Raw genomic sequence first — 19945 nt, forward strand, 5'->3', positions numbered from 1 at the left:
CATTCTGAGATGCATTCTTATGGCAGAGATACGGGTAGTTCCCTCATGCAACACTCATTTATTGCACAAAGCTCTGGGGACTCAGAGACGAGTTTAGACACGGTCACTGCCCCAAGGAGCTCAGTGTGGCTGATGAAGGAAGGACAGGTGTTTCACCTCAAAAAGAGCCCAGGCAAAAGCAGGGAGCTCTGAGAAGGGGAGATAGTCAAGGGACCTCTGCAACTGGGGGTGGGGAAACCCAGAGCTGACTGCACAACGGGCACTAGGAGTGTCTCTGGGTCTTCCTTTGTATCCCATGGAGGGGGCAGGAGCCTGGGCAGGTGGACTTAGGTGAGAGGGTGCTGGAGTAGCTTGGCCATAAAAAGGAATGAGAGCAGAGACACAAGGCAGAGGTCGTTAAGTCCAGGCATGGCAGTAGGGATGGTTGGAGGACCAACTATGGGCTGCGGGGATCTGCAGACCAGACCCCTGGAGGGGAGGGTCCCAGGACTAAAACGGGGCTTGGTGACTGTGGCCAGGTGACCGGAGACTACCTGAGGGGTGAGGTCTTGGTGACCACAAAGCAAACGATCTGGTGCACGCCCCGTCTGACGTGACTGCTCGACAGTCAGACGAAGGCCAGGGCAGGAACTGACCATGCGCAAAATGGCCCTTTTCCTGGGAAACCAGAGCACAGCTTTTTTCAACGAAGTCTTTCTTCTGAATATGTGGTCCTCAAAAACACCTACAAATACTATAACTGTATATGCCAATTATTACCATTATCAATGTCAAAATCAACATCAATAAAGGACTGGAAATTTTAACCAAGCTTCTTGGAGTAGCCTAGAGAATATTCAGAACAAGTAGAAAAGTCGTTCACGTTCAGACTAGTAGTGGCCAATTCCGGACGTGCGCAAGCCAAGGAAAGCTAGTGTGACTAAGTTCTCTTCATGTTTACCTGACATCATCCAGGTGTGAGCGGGATGTCTCCCTTTTAAGAGCAAACCCGTCACCCCTCCAGCTTTCCCGTTTACAGCAGTGATCTGGGAATACCGGGACCTGAGATTAAAGGGATGCCGGCCACCATAACGCCACAGCCTCCGGGGCCTGGAGGTAAACTCTGGTTGCTGCAAGGAAAGCCTTCAAAGGGGTCATTCGGGGACCTGGGCTTTGCTGCCTGACTCTTCCTCACCTTTAGGTCCCTGGAATTCCTTCTGTTCAATTGGGACAGTGGAGGGCTGCCCGGAAGGTTCTATGGGACCGGCCTGATGGCGCCTGTATCACCAACACTCATGTGCCACTCGCTGAGTCACTCGGCCACACTTACTTGCAAGGGAAGTTGGAAAACACTTGAGCTGTTTGCTCAGGAAGAAAGTAGGTTTGGTGACCTAGCCAGTCCCATCCCAAGTAGTTTCCCCTTTTAAAGATTTACCTTCCTCTGCCCCTCTGACTTTTGCATTAACCTGGGCAGAGACCTCCAGATACTTCCAGCTGGATTCCTTCCCTACCTTCCCCCAAGCAAGCCACATGCAAAGGCCTTGGAGAAGGAGGCGGGGCTGTGAGTTGAATTCTGTCCTTCAAGATCTGTTGGAGGTCCCATCCCCGCAACCTGTGAATGTGACCTTATTTGGAAATAGTGTCTTTGTAGAAGTAATCAAGTTAAGATGAGGTCACACTCAATTCAGGTGGGCCCTCATCCATGACTGGGGTCCTTAAGAAAAGAGAGGTTTGGATGCAGACACAGGGCAGACGGCCAAGCGATGCCTTGATCTTGGATTTCTGGCCATCGGAACCTCAAGAAAATAAATTTGTTATTTTACGCCACCCGGTATGTGGCACTTTGAGACAGCAGCTCTGGATTAAAACCTCCACTTCTGCCACTGGCCGTGCAAGTCAGTCAACTGCAAAATGGGTGTCAGGATACGGCTGGCGGGGCTGGAACTGAGAAGCACGGAGGATACAGGTGCACCCCGAGGTTCTTGCTTGTACAACACGCCCCAGGCCCATGGTGGGGAGGAGGTGAGCCTTTTGTGGTCCTTGTACTCTCTCGGTGCTGCAGACACCCTGTTCCCCAGGTCTGGCCTGGCCTTGGGCTCACTGGTGCCTACTCAGCCTTTGGCCTTGGATTCAAGTTACTTCTCAAGGGGGCTCTCCTTAGCCCCACTCCTCCCTGCCACCTGCAGGTGGGGCTGGTCCCCATCAGTTGCCCCCCTACCCTCATCCTGTTCTCTCCCTGGGCTTGGTGAGCGCAGGGCCTGTGGGAGTCCGGCCTGTTGTAACCTGATGAAGATGCCCGGCCCTGCCCGGCCCTCAGCTGTGGATTTTGGGTTTGGGATTGGCCAGTTCCAGGTACCCAGGACCAAGAAAAAGGAAAGCCACCCACTTGAACCCTTTGGGTGCTCTAGGCAACACTGATTCCCATTAGTTAGTTGATGACTGAGATCCCTAGATTTCAAGAACAATTAAATCAATAGCAAGAAAACAGATACCCACTAAACCAACTGTCACACTGTCACCTAGGGGAGACCGGGTTGGGACAGAGCCATGGTTCTATGCACAGACACTTACGCTAGGTTTTGTGTTTTATTAAAAGTCTGGGTGCGTACGGAAAAAAAACACACACGCTTATGTTAAAATATCCAAAGAAAATTTACTGCAACTTTCGTAGAATTGAATTTGTGCTACAAGACATGTTGCATAGGAAACTATTTAAAGCCCCTGAGGAAAAAAATCTCAGTATTTAAGGTGCGACTGGTTTTGTTTCTTCTTTGGGGAAGAGTGAGAGACGCTCTCTGGGAAGACTGAAGGCGGAGAGTGAAGAACCAGTACGTAAGGTGATTTCGTGTGATGATTTGGGGGAATTGTGTATCTTGGTTCTTGCAGCATAAAACGTGTAGTGTTTTTTTTTTTATTGTTGTTTTCTAGTCAGTTGGCCTTCCGTATTTGAATCAATAGATATATAAGAATGTTTTAGCCCAGTAAGGGATTTACATTGATTATACTAAGTAATTAGCATGTTTCCAGAAAGCAGATTTAGAGAATGAGATGCCAGAACCCCAGATGGCCCAGTATCACTCACGTAAGCACAGCACATATCCTGGCCCCTTCCTGGGGATCAGCTCTATTGATCTGCCAGTATTTCTTCCTCCCTGTCCCTCACTCCCTTCCGAGATGCACGCACAACACAACTGTAGAATTCAGCGCAAGTTGATCTCCGACCATCAAGGTTATCAATGCAACAGTCCGCCAAGTCCCAGATTTTATGTGGGAAACATTTTCAGACGACATTCATCCGGCACAGATAATCTTCATATTGTTTAAAAAAAAGAGATTCCTCTATGCTATTTATTTCCAAAGAGAGACGGGCACACCAGGAGGGGAGAGGGGTTACGTTTTAGGTGGAATGAAGTAGAGAGTTTGGCAAATGGCAGCAGGAACCTCTGGACATCAGCGTAGGGTGTGCTTGTGTTGACGTTTTCTTCGTGCCCAGAGGAGAGGCTTCGAGCTCTGCAGCGAGCACTCCCCTGTCCCTGGGGAGAAGCAGGACCTCTCAGAGCTGCAGGGGCTGCCTCTCTCCACGTGGCGTAGCTCTTTTTTTGGATTAAGGGCGCACAGGCAGGGGCCGTAGAGAATGCCACCTGCCCGCCGCCTTCTCATCTCAAGCGCACCCAATCGCTCCTGCTGGATTTCACTCCTCCTGCTAAAGCTCAAAAACGCTTCCCCTGTGCTGCGGCCGTTCCTCTACTGCAACACGAGGCCACGGTACAGAAGGTAATAAAAATCACAGGGAATCGCAGGCCTAGGACAGCCTCAGGGAGAAGGCGCACGGACCACACTCATTGACTGAAACACCACGTTTCCTATTTGATTTCTTTTCTTTTTTACAAGTACAGAGGCAAAAAGGTCCAACATCTGAACGAGTGTCTTTCCGTGCTAAGTGTTGAAATGCAAAGAGAATCCGGCGATCAGAAATGCCCCCATGACCCTTAAATACATATATACATCTGTAACATAATTTAAAAAGGTCTTTATAGAACATAAAAACCTCAACAGTATCTGCCCCTATGAAGTATTTTCTTTTTCTTTTTTTTTTTTTACCTTTATGGTCCATTAAAAAATTAGATACCACCTTTCTCGTACGCCCCCCCCATACTTTAAAAAAAAGTTATTTAAATTTATACTTAACAAATAGAAAGCTATTTGATTGGCAACAACCTGCAGTAGAAATTCCCTCCAGGTCTCTCCCGTGACAGAGGAGGCGGGTGGAACATCGCGTGTGCTCGGTCCTGGGTGTGGGTCCAGCCAGGAGGGACCCTGGGTCTGTCTGAGCTGACCTTCCCTCCCTCCCCAGTTCTAAGTGCCCGCCTGGGCATCCGGGGCAGACAGAGGGCACGCACCCCGGGGCAGCCCTCTGGGAGGGCGTCAGAAGGTCGCAGACCCGTTCAAATCACGAGGTCGTCGTGGTCCACGGGACTGAAAGCGGCCGCTCGCAGGATGTCCAGGGAGTTGACCATGATCAGGGTCCCTGTGAGGTGTTTCCAGCGCTTGGTGATGGGGTTTTTCATCTTATCCAGGCCAGTGTGCAGCTCCTGGATGACATCCCGGTAGCTGTCCCCGACCTGGTGGCTCCAGGTGAGTAGAAAGTCGTACGCAGGCTTCCACATGGCCTGGGTAGTGGAGTTGTCCAAAACCAAAAGAGAGAGAAAAGATTAGGGGACACTGAGAGACTGGGTTCTAGAACCTCTCCTAGTACCAGTGTCTCTGTTCATCACTGACACAACTTTTTTTTTTCCAGTATGCGGGCCTCTCACTGTTGTGGCCTCTCCCGTTGCGGAGCACAGGCTCCGGACGCGCAGGCTCAGCGGCCATGGCTCACGGGCCCAGCCGCTCCGCGGCATGTGGGATCTTCCCGGACCGGGGCACGAACCCGCATCCCCTGCGTTGGCAGGCGGACTCTCAACCACTGCGCCACCAGGGAAGCCCCACTGATGCTACTTTTTAAAAGTTTATTTATTTTATTTTATTTATTTTTGTTTTGCGATATGCGGGCCTCTCACTGCTGTGGCCTCTCCCGCTGCGGAGCACAGGCTCCGGACGTGCAGGCTCAGCGGCCATGGCTCACGGGCCCAGCTGCTCTGCGGCATGTGGGATCCTGCCGGACGTGGGCACGAACCCGCGTCCCTTGCATTGGCAGGCGGACCCTCAACCACTGCGCCACCAGGGAAGCCCCCTGATGCTACTTTTTAAAGAGTGAAATGAACCCAAAGAAGCCGCCTCCGTCCCGGGCCAGCACATTTCAGAGGGAAGAACCACACGCCTTGCGTGAGAGCAGGTGTTTAGTACCAAGCAGTGACCGCACAGATAGAAAGGTTTCTCTCTCCTTCCAACCTCCCGCAGCACTTTCCGTTTATTTAGAAACTCCTCACATCCATCAAGGATGCCCTTATTCTTGGGACTCCAGCTTCCGAGGTCCTGCAAGCCTGACCGTCTTTCCAGAAACTTAAAGTGACCACCACTAGACAAGTGAGAAAACAAAGACTCCCTGAGCAGGAACCCAACCAGCCTTGGCCGAAGCTGACAGCATCCCAGGTATGCATTTCACACCGTGTGGGGTGGAGCCCCAACCAGAACTGATCACGAAGGGCTCCGTCAAGCACCATCGGGCGGAAGGTAATTTAAGATCAGGACCAGGGACGGATGGGCAGCTCTGAGGATGCTGTTCCAATGCCCCACTTGACGGGATAGTGGCCTTGCCGCCGCCAGGGCCCGGGCTCACAACTAAGGATCCCGGGAAGGATGAGACTTGCTCCCGCTCGGCGAGAGCCTGCTATGTGCCCAGCACCTGCCTTCACGTTTTACCTATGTTGTCCTCGTAAAAACGCTGTACAGTAGACATGGTCCTCACTGCATTTTACAGGTGGAGGGAAGGGCAGCCCCACTCACCTCGCTGTCCACCACCCCATTCCTGTCCCGGTGGGGAGACTCGTATGCGTCCATCTGCTGCTTGGACACCTTGGCGAGCTTCTCGGCCAGCTCCCTCCAGCGCTGGGCCACCTCGACCGCCGTGGTCAGAAGCACGAAGTCCTGGATGAGTCTGACCACCAGGCCCTGGCAGTCCATCTTCAGTAAGGCCTAAGGAGGAAGGAGCAGGCATGAGGCAAGACACAGGGCAGGCTCTGGTTTCACGGGAAGCCTGCACCGCAGAGACCACGAGCCAGCACCCTCAACACTGCAAGGCCTGAGCGCCAGCACTGCCGGGACTCCCAGGTGCAGGAAAAACCACGATCTGTGGGAGGTACTGGGTCCCCCCCCACAAATTCTCGTCCTCCTGGAACCTCCCAACGTGACTGAATGTCAAAGTAGGGATCTTTGCAGATGTAATTAGCTAACATGAGGCCCCATTGGACTAGGGTGGGTCCCTCGTCCAATGACTGGTGTCCTCATAAAGAGAGAAACAGACATGCAGAGACAGAGAGAAGCAGTCCACGTAAAGATGGAGGGAGACATGGGGTGATGCAGCCACGTCACTGGAGCCACCAGGAGCTGGGAGAGGGGCACGGGCCAGACCCCCTCAGAGCCTCCAGGAGGAGCCAGCCCTGCCGACACCTCCAGACCTGTCACAGGATAAACCTCTGCGGCTCAGAGCCTCCCAGCTTGCGGTACTTGGTCGCAGCAGCCCCGGGACGCTGACAGGCGGGGTGAGTGGGATGACAGCTGTTCATCTGTTCCCTCCCCGACTGGGGCACCTGGAGAGGTGATGCCCTTTGCCCAGACAGCCAGCTCGGCATGGCCTGGGGCTCAGGGCAGGACAAGCTGACGTCTGCAGGTGGGGAGCCCCAACGGGCAGGAGAGGTGCAGGTGAGGGCTCAGACCCAGGCCTCTCACGTTCTCGAGACACATGAAGGCCTCGCGTGGGGGGGAGGCTAACAGGACCATCAAGAAAGTCTCCAGGATTGATGGGACTGTTCCCTCGGCAAAGCTGCGAGAGCCTTCTAGTGTCTCTAGGATGGGGATCACTAACTATGGAGGGACAGGGGCTCAGGAGGGAAACAAACGCCCGTCAGCCAGGAAGGAGGCAACGGCCAGAGCCTTGCCCAAGTCCCGGCACGGCCCGAGCAGCACAGGGCCACCTTGGACTCGATCTCCCATCCAGGAAAGGGGCTGGTCAGTCAGGTGGGCTTCCAGCACAGCGCTCGACATCCTGCGGGTTCTGAGTGGCCCCAGGCTGGAGGCTGTGTCACATTAGCATTTCTGGCTCAAGGAAACAAAGCCACATAAGCAGCACAGACCCGCAGCCCTCCTGTCCGCACGCATCACCCCAAGCTACGAGCTGCACGGATGGCTGCTGCGTGTTGGGCTGCGGGTCCGGTGAGAGCCGGTACAGTGAGTGTGCAGCTTTGGGCGGCCAGGATGGAGCCCCAGGCAGGGGGAGAAGGCGCGGTGAGAACCAGACCCTCATCTGCAGAGCCTCTGCCGTCCAGCACATCCTCGGGCTACAGCCTGACACCTGCAGAAGCGGACGTCGAGGATGCAACCAAAGAGATGCTGCTACCAGTCACCGGGCCCGGCCTTCTTTCTGTCCCTCTATGCTCTGTCCAAGCACCTGACGTCACTTCAAGGCTCCGAAGAGAAAGTGTTAAAAACAGCAACTGACCAAGCAGCAAGGCCCTCCCCAGCTGAGCCAAACGCACGGCTCACGCGCTCCCTCCAACATCCCGTGAGGACGCAGGCGGCCTGGCGTCTGCACAGCATCAGTCTGCGGGGCTGCTACTTGAAAGAACGCCGCTATTTCTGAGTATTCTCACCTGCGTTTTATGTTTATTTGGGGGGAACTTAACAAATGAAGAAATGGTGACTTTTGGGGGAGTCCCTGAATGCAGAGGCTGATGCCCCAGCATCTCAATCTTTGCCTTTAAAACATAGGATCAATCTGAGGCCGTCCTGGGTCCGAGGGGGCCATAACGGTGGGAAGGCAGAAGGGAGCTTGAGGACCACATGGTCCTTTTCTGATTTTTGTTTTTGATTTTAAATAAACTACCTTCATTGAGTATTTCCAGTGAGCCAGGTGCAGGGCGCATCTACCTCTCAGAACCCCCATGAAGGGAAGCCAAGCTCACCCCAATTTGCAGGTAAAATCGGAGGGAAAGGGAGGGGCTCCCATACCTGGTGAGGGGCTCCAGGCAGCCTGTCCCCAGCTGCTACCCACCACGTGGGTTGCACGGTGTCTGTTTTATAGACCCCGAAGAGGCTGAGTGGCTTGTCCAGGGTCCCACAGCTCGAGGGCACAGAAGTGGAGGCAGGCCCAGACCTCCCGGTGCTCAGGCCAATGGCCTTTCCAACTGTGTGGGCACCGCGTGACATCAGGAACCGAGCACGAGGCGTCATCTCAACGATTTACAGACTTCAGAAAATGGTCTCTGAACTTTGGTATCTTCAAGTGAAATTGTTTGAAAGAACTTAAATGTTTACTAGATTTGTGCTGCAGAAGATGTGAAGAGTATACAGGGGTGTGTGTGTGGTATGGGGGAGACGTGTGATAAACTGGTAGAATTCTGGATTGAAATTCTTTTGCCTGAATAAAAAACAACAACAAGGTCCTACTTATAGCACAGGGAACTACATTCAATATCCTGTGATAAACCATAACAGAAAAGAATATGAAAGCAATGTATATATATGCATAACCGAGCCCCTTTGCTGTACAGCAGAAAGTAACACAACAATGTAATTCAACTCTACTTAAATAAATTTAAAAAAAAAAGTTAAAAAAAAATTCTTTTGGCGTGGTGTGGTTTGAGCCCAGACACACAGGAGAGGCAGGGTGCCCTCCAGCCACGCCTGGTGTCCTGAGAAGGTGTCTGGCCAACCTCCCGTGACAATGGTCCCACCCAGGCTTCCTCACAGTGTCCCAGCAGTGTCTGTGCGCTCAGTTATCAGGCTCCGCAGGTGGCCTTGTTTTCTAGGTAACAGAACACTTCAGAGTCACCTGCTTCTGATTCGGGTATCCCTGGCGGGGGCGATCAAAGCTGCTCTCTCCCAGGACACCGGGTGCAGGCACAAAGGTCCTGAGAAACTCAAACCCTCTCTCTGGCCCCGAGCGGTCACAGCTGGGGCAGAGCGCTGCCCACACCACCGCCAAGGGGTAGTTCATGCCTTTTTTTTGTCTGAACGGCACATTCTGGGTGCCCACCAAGTCTCAGCAATAGAAAATTTCTCAGGGGCAGGGATACGGTGCTGGAACCTTTTCCCTGTAGCATCCTCTTTGATTTCTGCACACACACCGGTATACACAGGTGATACCAGAAATAAAGCACAAGGCTGGTTCCAGCTGGACTCTCGCGAGCTGGAGTGACCCATGACTTAAGTCAGGGTGGCCAAGTCTGTTCCAAGGGCAAGACAGGACCTATTTTTGGCTTTGTGGGCATGGCGTCTCTGCCTCAGCCCCTCGACTCTGCCAGTGGGGCGTGAGAACAGCACGACAACACTTGAACGAGTGGGCAGGGCTGCGTTCCAGTAGAATTTCATTTACAAAAGCAGGTGGCCCGCGGGCCAGTGTGTCAATCCCTGTTTGAAGAGACATTCTTATGAAAATACAACAAAACATCACTTTGCTGTATGTTCACTTCACCCCAGTCGTGCTCCCATTCCTGAGATGCTGAAACACCAGAAGGGCAGTCACCATGGCAACCCTGCTCCTCCCTGTAGTAGCAGCCTTGGGCTGTGGGACCACCTGGCAGGAAGTCCCCAGGAACCTCCCTAAGTGCACAGCAGGTAGTTAACTGTGTCCTCTTCTGAAGGATAAAGAGATTTTGCTCCTGATTCAGAGAATCCCTCCACACTGTCCTCTCCAGCCCTAGCTCTCCCCGATCTCAATCCCCCCTTATTTCCATTAGTTTTCAAGGTTCTCAGTGTTGATTTCACCCCGCACCTCACTCCTAAAGCAACCACCCATCTTGACTTATATCCTACAGTAACTTTCCCTTTTTCAGAGAAACTTCTCTGAGAGCCCAGACAATCCATCCTTCCTTCCTTCCTTCCTTCCTTCCTTCCTTCCCTCCCTCCCTCCCGGCCAGAAGGACAGACACTGTGCCTCTCGTAATCCCCAAAGTTGGGAATAATCTCTTACACTGAAAGCGTGTTGTTGAACAAAAATACTTCCAGTTCAAGGAGAGCTGGGTTCCTCAGTGTTCTGTCTGCCACCCTCCACACACACACACACACACACACACACACACACACACACACACACACGCACACACGAGATGGCCATCACCCAAATCCACGCAGCTCTACAGCACGAGCCAAATCCTCCTCTCTCCTCAGTGCTGAGTGTTGTCATTAAGTCCTGGTACAAACACATAGCAATGTCTTCTGCTTGGGCTTTCGACCACGCTCAGAAAACCCTTCCCCAAACCCACAAAGTGTATGAGAAGCAACATTAATGCCCTAAAAACAGAGGAACGTACTCTGTCGTTTCTTGCCTTCATGAAACAAAACAAAAACCGACATCGAAACCCAAGGCTCAGAGAGGGGAGGAGAGTTATACACACACCAGCAGGGCTATTCAGTCTGGTCGCTGCAGTGATAGCTCTTGACACCAGCAGGGCTGTTAAGGCAACCCCTGTCATTCTCAGGCCTTGCACGCCCCGAAGTGACACCCACTGCCACGCGCCAACGCTGGCTCCTCCTGTCTCGGGAGGGCTCCTACAGCTCGCAGAATGTTGTCACGGAACGGACAGGGACAAGCGTGCAGAGCCACGGGGCCGGGACCCGGCTTGGAGCAGAGCTGGTAATGGTGAGACCAGGCACCGCTGCCCTACCGGAGACCGAGGACCAGAGCACCTGCCCGGCTGCGGGGCGCGCAGGCTCCACGCAGACACAGAGCCGCTTGTACATGCTCTCCGGACGTGTACAGGATGCAGAATATGGACAGCACAGAGCAAACTCCAGGGACTGAGGAATATCGGCAGTGTCTACACTGCAGACCACTAACACGGGCCGCCTCTGGGAGACGGGCCGGGCACTTCTGCTGCTGGCCCTCAGGACAGGCAAACAGCACCGCAGAAAGCAGCATCTGCTGTTTTCACAAACAGAAAAGTCAATGAGGATGATCTTCATTCCGGAAAAAAGCAAAACCCGGGGTGAGCCACGGCAGCGGGGCCGACCCCAGGACCCCAGGGGTTCTGACGGTCAGTACGCGTGCACGTGGCCTGGGAACTGCCGCAACCCAGACCCAGGGCCGTCGGCCATCCAATCCCCACCCGCCAGGGCAGGATGCAAGAACACCCCGGGCTACGGCACAGGGCGCCCTCTTGCTAAGGTCGGCCAGGTCTGAAGGCAGATGTGGGTAGAAGCCAAGGGATCCAGGCACAAGCGTGTGAGGGGCTCCCCGCCTCGCAGCACTTCCGTTTGACCTGTACTTTCCATCTCTAACCTCTGCTAAAAATGACCCGCCCACTCATTGCCTTAACAAGAGGAGAATCCAGGGGTGTGTGTGAAAATTAGATCCTCCACTGCCAGGTGTCCCGGTATTCTGAAAGAATGACACTCAGAGGGTGTGTGTGGGGGAGGGGGAGACTGGCTGTCACCTGAGTGGCTCTGAGACTAGAAGGCAGCAAGGAGCAACACACCTGGGTAGATCCCCAAGGAGCAGGGACACACCTGGATCCCCAAGGAGCAGGGACACACCTGGATCCCCAAGGAGAAGGACACACCTGGATCCCCAAGGAGCAGGGACACACCTGGATCCCCAAGGAGCAGGGACACACCTGGATCCCCAAGGGGCAGGGACACACCTGGATCCCCAAGGAGCAGGGACACACCTGGATCCCCAAGGAGCAGGACATACCTGGATCCCCAAGGGGCAGGGACACACCTGGATCCCCAAGGCGCAGGGACACACCTGGATCCCCAAGGCGCAGGGACACACCTGGATCCACCTGGCTCCCCTTCACGTCCCCTAAACACTTAACACCCCCCTCCCCAATGCCCACAGAATAAAGCACAAGCATTATCCAGCCCAGGTGGCTGCGTGCCTCCCTCCCATCCCCCCATGTATCATCATCTTGATTCAACCCAGCCTCCGGCCTCTCCCAGCCTCTGGTTCTACCCCATCCCGTTCCTCTGCACCCTTGGCCCTTGCCCATACTGTACTTTCAACCCGACAGCCCCTCCCTGTTGGATGGGATTCTGCACATCCCTCCCTCAGTCAGGGGGGATGTTTGCCTTTCCCTGGTCCACCCATGCCAAGGGGATCTTTTCTTCGGGGCCCATTACGAGTCTGTCTTGCACTCCTGTGGTTGTTCACTCGGCATCTCCCTCAGGGGAAGGCCCAGCACCCAGCACCCGCACTGAGCACACAGTAGGCACCCAAGAAATGCTGAATGAGTTTGGGGCACAGACACCTGCCTGGCTGGCGGCGACGGCTCTTCCGAGCTCCGTCAGAAGCTGCAGCCTTACACTCGTCACCCGTTCTCGGGTGTGCCCATTCCAACCCACAAGTCCCCCCAGCTAAGAGATCCCCAGGGGTTCATTCAATGACCTCTAATGCCTGGGGACTCTCGGAGCCCTGTCCACCCTGGTCACTCTCTTTGGGGTCAGCCCAGCATCATGCCTCCCCCCATTTTCATTATAGTCGGGGGGGCATCATCGGTGTTGGATGGCCGTCCTCTGTCACAGACATGCATGGCTTCTACTGGAGAGCTGGGCGGACCGGGGACAGACGGGTATTTTCCACGGTGGTCACACCATGCGGGTGAGCAATGCAGCAGAGGCACAGCAGGAGGTCACACGGGTACATAAGGTGCCCCTGGACCAGCTCTGAGATTGAAAACATGCACTAAAACAACAGAAAGAGGGGACGGAACCAGAGCACAGGAACATGTCTGACCTCACGAGACTGCGTCCAGATCAGATTCTTAGCCTGCATCCGTTCATTCATTCACTCATTCATTCACTCATCAACCATCTGGTTGTTTCCTATGGGCCAGCATCCCTTCCCTCGTGGAGTTCATATCCAGTTAGGGTAATGACAAGAACCATGAATACAAGTAAACAAGACCGTTTCGGATTCGAGAAAGCACCGTGAAGACAATGCTACAGTAACACAGACGGTCAGTGACCCAGAGACACAAGGTTGCTTTATCCAGGGTTGCAGGAAAGGTCTGACAAGAGGACATTTGAGCTGGAATCTGAAGGACGATAAAAAGCCACGACGTGAAACTGGGGGAAGAGAATTCCAGGCAGAGGGAACAGCACGTGCAAAGGCCTGGGGCAGGGCAGCTGGGTGTGTCCAAGATACAGAGAAAAGGCCAGAGTGGCCGGTGTGCAGGGGCAGGGAGGGGCCCCCGGGCTGTGATAGGCGGCGCTGGGTCTTACAGGGCCTGTGGGGCAGAGGAAGGGGCTGGACCTTGTGCTGAGAGCAGTGGAGGGAGGGACAACTCAGTTCTTGATTCTTTCTTCCTTCCCATCTCCCCGCAAATTTACCATCCAAAACCTTCACCCCTTCTAATTCGTTCAATCACTGCTTCCAAACCAAGGAGCCATACTAAACAGAAAACTACCTTCAGAACGAGAGCGGTGGGGAAGAGGTGGTCTGGCTGCGACACGGCCGGAGCGGGGGCGGGTTAGATCAGTGGCTGAGGCCCCAGGAAGCCCGAGTGCTCAGTGGTTTGTTACGTCCCTGGAAAAAAAACACCTGGTTTCCAGTGACTCCTGAGACATGCTGGGATAAATCAGCCTGTGGTTTCTAGAAGTCTGGCCAACCATTCAAATCTGCCAGCCCACAAGATGAAGAGATAGGAGAGGGGGTGGTGGGGTGGGGGGTGGGGGGGGGAATGCTGCAAAACCGGTTTCACTTCTGTACCGCAAATCTAACCTGTCTCAGGGCCACGTTCCTGCCAAGGTCAAGGTTCATTTCCTCCTCTCTGGGAGTCCTGGTGGCTGTGGGCCTGGCGGGGGGTGGGGGTGGGGGGAGGGGGGGCAGGGAGATGGTCTTGGACGCACACAGACCCCCGTCCTCACACACAGTAACCCAAGGAAGCCACCTGAAAAACCTGCTCTCAGGGAAAGTTCTCCAAGTTGAATAAAACAAGATGGAAAGAAATGAGCAGGAAATGGAAGTGAGAGCCGCCTCTGTGCCGCCCAGGTTGATGCATCCTGCACCTCTGCCGGTTGCAGGTGAGCATCTTCTAGCTGTGACGAAGGAACGGTCGATACCCTTTATGTTCCATGAATGCACATCATTCCACCGTCCACGGAGGATCCCGGCTGGACGCTCACCCCGGCCCGCTGTGCGAGGTCCATCGCGAGGGCACCGGGCAGCTCGGGCCGCAAGCAAGCTCCGGGAATCGATCTCACAGGTGGGCCAGCGAGGCGAGCCCCTGAGGGGAGGGTCCTGGGGCCCAGCTGTGCAGGAGCCCCATCAAGCGCAGGGGTAGCCTCCTCTGCTGCCCATCCCTACCCCCGCCTCACCCCTCCCCATTGCCATGACAGCCGGCTTCCTCCCCACCTCCCCCAGCTGGAGCTGCCATCGCGACCCGTCAGCGACGATGCCCCCAATGACCCCCTGGATGCCACCTCCAGTTCCCGTCTCCCTCCTCCGGGCAACGTCAGGTTCTCGCCTTGCTCCACGCATCTGGCACTTTCTAGTATCTTGGGGCCACCGACAAGGGGTCTTTCTTCATGCCCCGATCCCTTGCCGGACTGCAATGCATACTCCCTGCAGCAGGGGCCATGCCACCGTGGACCGTATTCCCTTCTGTCCCCCCAGCCCCACAGGGCAGTCCAGGACGTGCATGCAGTGATGACCCTCGGCTGTACACCTCTGCCCACGCGTGCATCCTCACTCACGCAGACACGCCTGGCCCATCCGTTCCAACAGGCATTCCCTCAGGATGGCAAGTGCTGGGGGGAAGGAGGGGAGTTGAAGCGGCAGAAGTTCAGGGGCGCTGGGAGTCACACCTCACAGAGATAAGGAGGCGAAAAGGACTGTGTGGGGTCGGAGGAACATGAGAGAAGAGCCTGTGACTGAGGCCCGGGGGTTTCCCGTGGGAACAAAAACTAGGGGCGTGTCCACATCACGAGGACCAGGGAGAGACCCGAGTCGGCTTCTATCACAGAAAGAAGTCGACAGAGAATGTCCGGCACAGATCTGACTAGGGATGCCCAGAGGACATTAGGCTTCTCCCAGGTATAACTCCTCCAAGGCCACCACAGCCGAACTGTGGTGAACAGTTAAGAGTGGACTACCTGAGGGCGTCATGACCGGCGCAGAGCCCAAGCCTGTTGGAGGCCGTGATCGGGTCCAGAAAGCTTCCCATTTGGCTTGCGGGCCGGCTGTGCCCAGCAGTGGGACTCCCCCCTCTTTACTTCTTAGGGTCCAAGTTCCCAGTTGTGCTGGCAAAACAGCGGCCGTCCTCACCCCAACTCCAACACACGCAAGAAGGAGGAAGAGGAAATGACACAGAGAGAGGGGAGAAACTTCAAGTAAGGCCTGGAGAGAAAATCTCACAACAAGATAAAGTCAGACTTTGGGGCGAGTCACAGGTCCCGCTGGGAATCTGATGAAAGGATGGATCTTGTCCCAAGAGATCTAAACAGGGGCAGGTGGCGCACAGGGTCCCCCCTTGCGTCCCCGACCGGGCAGGCAGAGATGCATGCCGGACCTCCAGAGGAGCTCACAAATCCAGCAGGAGGAGACCTGGACGACCCTCGCCGCAGTGGCTCCGAGCTGTTTGGGGGCCCCTACCGGTCCCACGTCAATGCCTATCCCCAGGCGTGTGTGAGTTTCAGGGAGCAGAACGGGGGCCCAGACCCCGGCCCACTGACTCCCGACACCACACCCGTTCGCACACGCGCAAGGGCAAGGCTGAGGCTGGACCGAGCCCCATCCTCTAGGAACCCAAGCCCCACCGGGCACTTACCATCATGAGCTCCTTCTGGAAGGATTTCCGGTCTTTGTTCTCCGTGCTGTTGCAGTCCTCCTTCAGCTTCTCCAGGACGGACGCCACCCGCTCGGGCTCGCTGTCCAGCTCGGCCCGGCAGAAGAAGGTGAGCGGCAGGTTCCCGTAGCCCAGGGCGTCGGCGAAGGAACGCCAGCTGCTGATGTTCTCCATGAGCAGCGTGCGGACGGAGGCGTAGATGTAGGTGAGGAACTTGCACGGGCGCAGGATCTGTTCCAGCAGCAGCGACGTGCTCAGCTCGGGCCCAGAGAGGAGGCTGGGCCGCGCCTTGCCCACCACCAGCACGTTCTTGGCGTGCACGAGGCCGACCCTGCCCTGGTGGTAGCCAATGTACCACTCCTTGGTCCACAGCTGCCCCTTCAGCCGGATCTTCTCCTCGCTGAGCAGGGCGATGGCGTCCCCCTTCTTGTACTCCAGCAGGTAGTGGTTCTTGCTCTGCCGCACCACCGTCTTGAGTAACTTGCCAAACTTGAGGCTGGACACAGGGCGGTCCTGAAAAGTCGGGTACTTGGTGGTGGCAGCAAACGGGGACAGGATGATCTTCCCGACCTCGTTCTTCTTGAGGAACCGTCTCTGCCCGGATGGCTTGACGGCACTTTTCGGGGGTGGCTGTGGGGTCTGGACGCAAAACTGGGTCAGGATGGCCTCCTGGTCGTCTTTCACCTGGACCCGCAAGGTGAAGTCGGAGAGCTCGCTGGCGTTGTGGCAGCTGATGGAGAAGATGAGGCGGCTTACCTTGCCCAGCTTCACCTGGAAGCCTCTCACGGCCTTGGCCTGCTCGCTGGCTTTGACCTCGTAGTTGGTCATGTTGGAAAACATGCAGACTCGGAGATCCTGGGGCCTGGACAAGACGAACTGGTGCTTGCCCCAGAGCTGCAGTGCCACTGGGGCCGGGCTCGGGGCCTGGCGGGTGACCTCGCTGACCAGTAGGGTCTTGGGGGCACAATCATGCCCGAAAATGGTCACCACCGTCTTGAAGGATGGGTGGATGTGTTTGGGGCCATAGAGACCCACGGTGACTTTCTTATTGATGAAGTCCCAGACCGTGGAAGGGTAGAGGATGTTCGGGCCGTGGGCAACGATGGCCAGGTACATACAGGGCTCCAGGTCGTCCAGCTGGGCCTGGACCGTGTCCCCATAGCTGTAGGTGTGTGGGATGGGGACATAGGGCCCCTCCTTTGAGTCGCTCCTCAGGCACTGGAGGCCCACTGTGCTTTTGCTGAAAATGTCACTTTTCACCTCAGCTGAAACCTTCATCTCCAAGACGATGTGGGTTTTCACCTCCAGGGTGCTCAGCTTCACCTCCAGCACCGGGCTGATGCAGCTGCACCTGTCGCTGTTGAGCTCCAGCGGGGGGTCCAGCAGAGCCTTCATGGAGATCTGCTGCGTCTCCCCTGGAGCCACGTGGCCTTCGGGCACGTGGATGCTGATGCTGGTGTCGGGAAGCTGCACGGCGCCCCCCGAACTCTCCAGCTTGCACACGATGTTCGTCTCCACCGCTTGGGTCTGGCCCCAGCCGGGACTTTGGCCCAGCAAGTCCAGGTCGTGGCAAGACCGGGCCAGCTTCCGGTGGCTCAGCCAGGCAGCCCGGAAGTCCTCCCGGCTCTGGAACTGCTCGGGGGCCGGCGATTTCAAGCCCGTGAAAAACCCCGAGGATGCGGGAGTGTCGGACTTGGCTTGGAGGACGGAGAGTTCCGAGAGGCTGTAGGAACGCTTGCTCCGGAAGAAAGGGTTGTCCCGCCTGACCGTCGGCTCCGCGTGAAGGCGGCTGGTGGCCGGCAGCTCGTCGAAGATGTTGGTCGTCGCTGAGCTGGACTCAGTGAACGAAGATGTGCCCGTATCAAAGAGCAGCAAGTCCACGGTGCTTTGGGGAGTCGGTAGGTCCACGCTGGGCAGCGCTGGCACATTCCCATTGAGAAACGGGTTTGTCTGGACACCGTTCCAGAAAGGATTATTACTGTAGGTTTTGCTCGACTCCCTCCTGTCATCTGTCCATCCTCCGAGCAAATCTAACTCCTTGGCTACTTCGTCCGGGCTGTCTGGAAGATTGTCGATCATCCCACTGTCACTTAAGGTGGAGTTCCGGTAGTTTAAGGGCTGCACGTAAGAGGAAGGGATGTAGCCCATCTCCGTGGTGTTGTGTGCGTACCACCACTCCCCGCCTGACGTATCCAGGACGTAGAGGTGGTCGCCCTTGGAGAACTTGAGGGTGGTGAAGTTGGTTGGGCAGTAGTCCTTGATGGCGATCACTTCCTTTGCATTTCCAAAGGGCGTGGGATTGTCTACTAGCAAGGCACTGGGAGAAGGCACTGCGTAAACACAAAGAACAGGAGGTGAGGGTGGGCCCTCAGGGCGAGGCAGAGCATCGTCAAAACCAGGGAGAAGAGAGGTCTGGAAAACCATCACTCCCGACAGGGAGACAACGTGTCTGGCAAGTAAACGACAGAAACAAACCAAAGTAAAATCTGGTGGGCGATTCACCTGACAGACAGCCTAAATCGAGCGTTGTCTCCCCAGATTCTATCACATCCCAACGCACGGTCTGAGTCAGGTGGAAAGGCCACAGAGAGTCTCTCCACCATCCACAGAAACATGAATCAGCATAATGGGATTATCAATTATGTCCCAGGTTTTAAACATCTCATTTTGACCCAACTTTTCTTTATTGTTACTAACTTACCGGGACTGCTGCTAGGTCGAAAGAGAAGCTGAATGTGATTTACTTAGAAAACACAGTGATGCTGCGTTAAGTGACCCACTGCATGTAACCAGGGACTGGAAAAGACCTGCAACAGAATCTCTCGATGTCTAAGAGCTGATTCCATGTCCTGCCTTCAGCATAAAATACATAAACCAAGGGGAAGGTTCCCTTGACTATCAGGCCCGTTTCCTAGTTTCCAAGTTGAACCCATTCTTCATCAAACTGTTTATATGAAATAAGATTTTTGAGGTTGGTCTCTTTCAACCTCTTTTTTTTTTTTTCTTCTGTATGCAGGCCTCTCACTGCTGTGGCCTCTCCCGTTGCGGAGCACAGGCTCCGGATGCGCAGGCTCAGCGGCCATGGCTCACGGGCCCAGCCGCTCCACGGCATGTGGGATCTTCCCGGACCGGGGCACGAACCCGTGTCCCCTGCATCGGCAGGCGGACTCTCAACCGCTGCGCCACCAGGGAAGCCCTCTTTCAACCTCTTTTAAACGATCATTCAGAACAACATGGAAATGGTCTCTCTGTTACCCCTTGAAAATCAAAGGTTTAGGTCTGGTTGTAATTCACATTCTTTTTGAACAACTCTTTAAGCAATGTGAAAAATGCCAACACTTTAAACAGCGACTCAAGCTAATTTATGGTTCTTGGCGTTCAACTGCGTGTTACCAAGGTAGACAGCAATTGGAACAGCAAAAAAAAAAAAAAAAAAAAAAAAAAGTCATCTAAACAAGTAGGGTGTGTTTTGAAAAATAACAGATAATTAGAAATCTAAGTGTTTTCTCTCCCTCCCATACATAACAAAGTACATATACTCAGAGGATGAAGAAACTTCTTTCTGATGGAAATAAGCCCATATATTTCTCTCCAACCGCCCCATCCCAACTGTCCCTTGTTTTATGGTGTTTGCTGCCTTCCTGTAACAAACAAATGAAAGTAAACTTTTTTTAATTGCTTATGTAAACAAGCAAAGAAAGGACTACATTTTTAGTGGAACAACACCTACGTCTTGTCTAATATATGATTAAGTCAACAGACATCCTATTCTACCAAATTGGTCCTCCTCCCCCCCCAAAAAATCATTTGCCAGTTTCCTTTTCCTTTAAAAGGAAACAATGAGGGGACTTCCCTGGTGGTCCAGTGGTTAAGACTTGGCCTTCTAATGCAGAGGTTGTGCGTTTGACCCCTGGTGGGGTAGCTAAGATCCCCCCCCCCACAAAACCCAAAACATAAAACAGAAGCAATATTGTAACAAATTCAAGAAACACTTAAAAAAATAAAAAAGGTCCACATTAAAA

General features: G+C 54.6%; 1 protein-coding gene across 2 annotated transcripts in view; it reads right to left on the reverse strand.

The window, feature by feature from the left end:
• Positions 1-2631: 2631 nt before the first annotated feature.
• The window catches only part of SH3BP4 (SH3 domain binding protein 4), a 94569-nt gene continuing 77255 nt past the window's right edge, over positions 2632-19945 (reverse strand). For both annotated transcript variants that reach the window (XM_030865838.3, XM_060301682.2), the window contains 3 exons: positions 15906-18253; positions 5926-6114; positions 2632-4649 (listed from right to left, as the gene is read on the reverse strand). In XM_030865838.3, coding sequence (XP_030721698.1) covers positions 4425-4649; positions 5926-6114; positions 15906-18253 — 2762 coding nt within the window. In that variant the 3' untranslated portion in view covers positions 2632-4424. The remainder of the gene's footprint in view (positions 4650-5925; positions 6115-15905; positions 18254-19945) is intronic.

The sequence above is a fragment of the Globicephala melas genome, chromosome 7 (genome assembly GCF_963455315.2).
Source record: "Globicephala melas chromosome 7, mGloMel1.2, whole genome shotgun sequence".
Lineage (NCBI taxonomy): Eukaryota > Metazoa > Chordata > Mammalia > Artiodactyla > Delphinidae > Globicephala > Globicephala melas.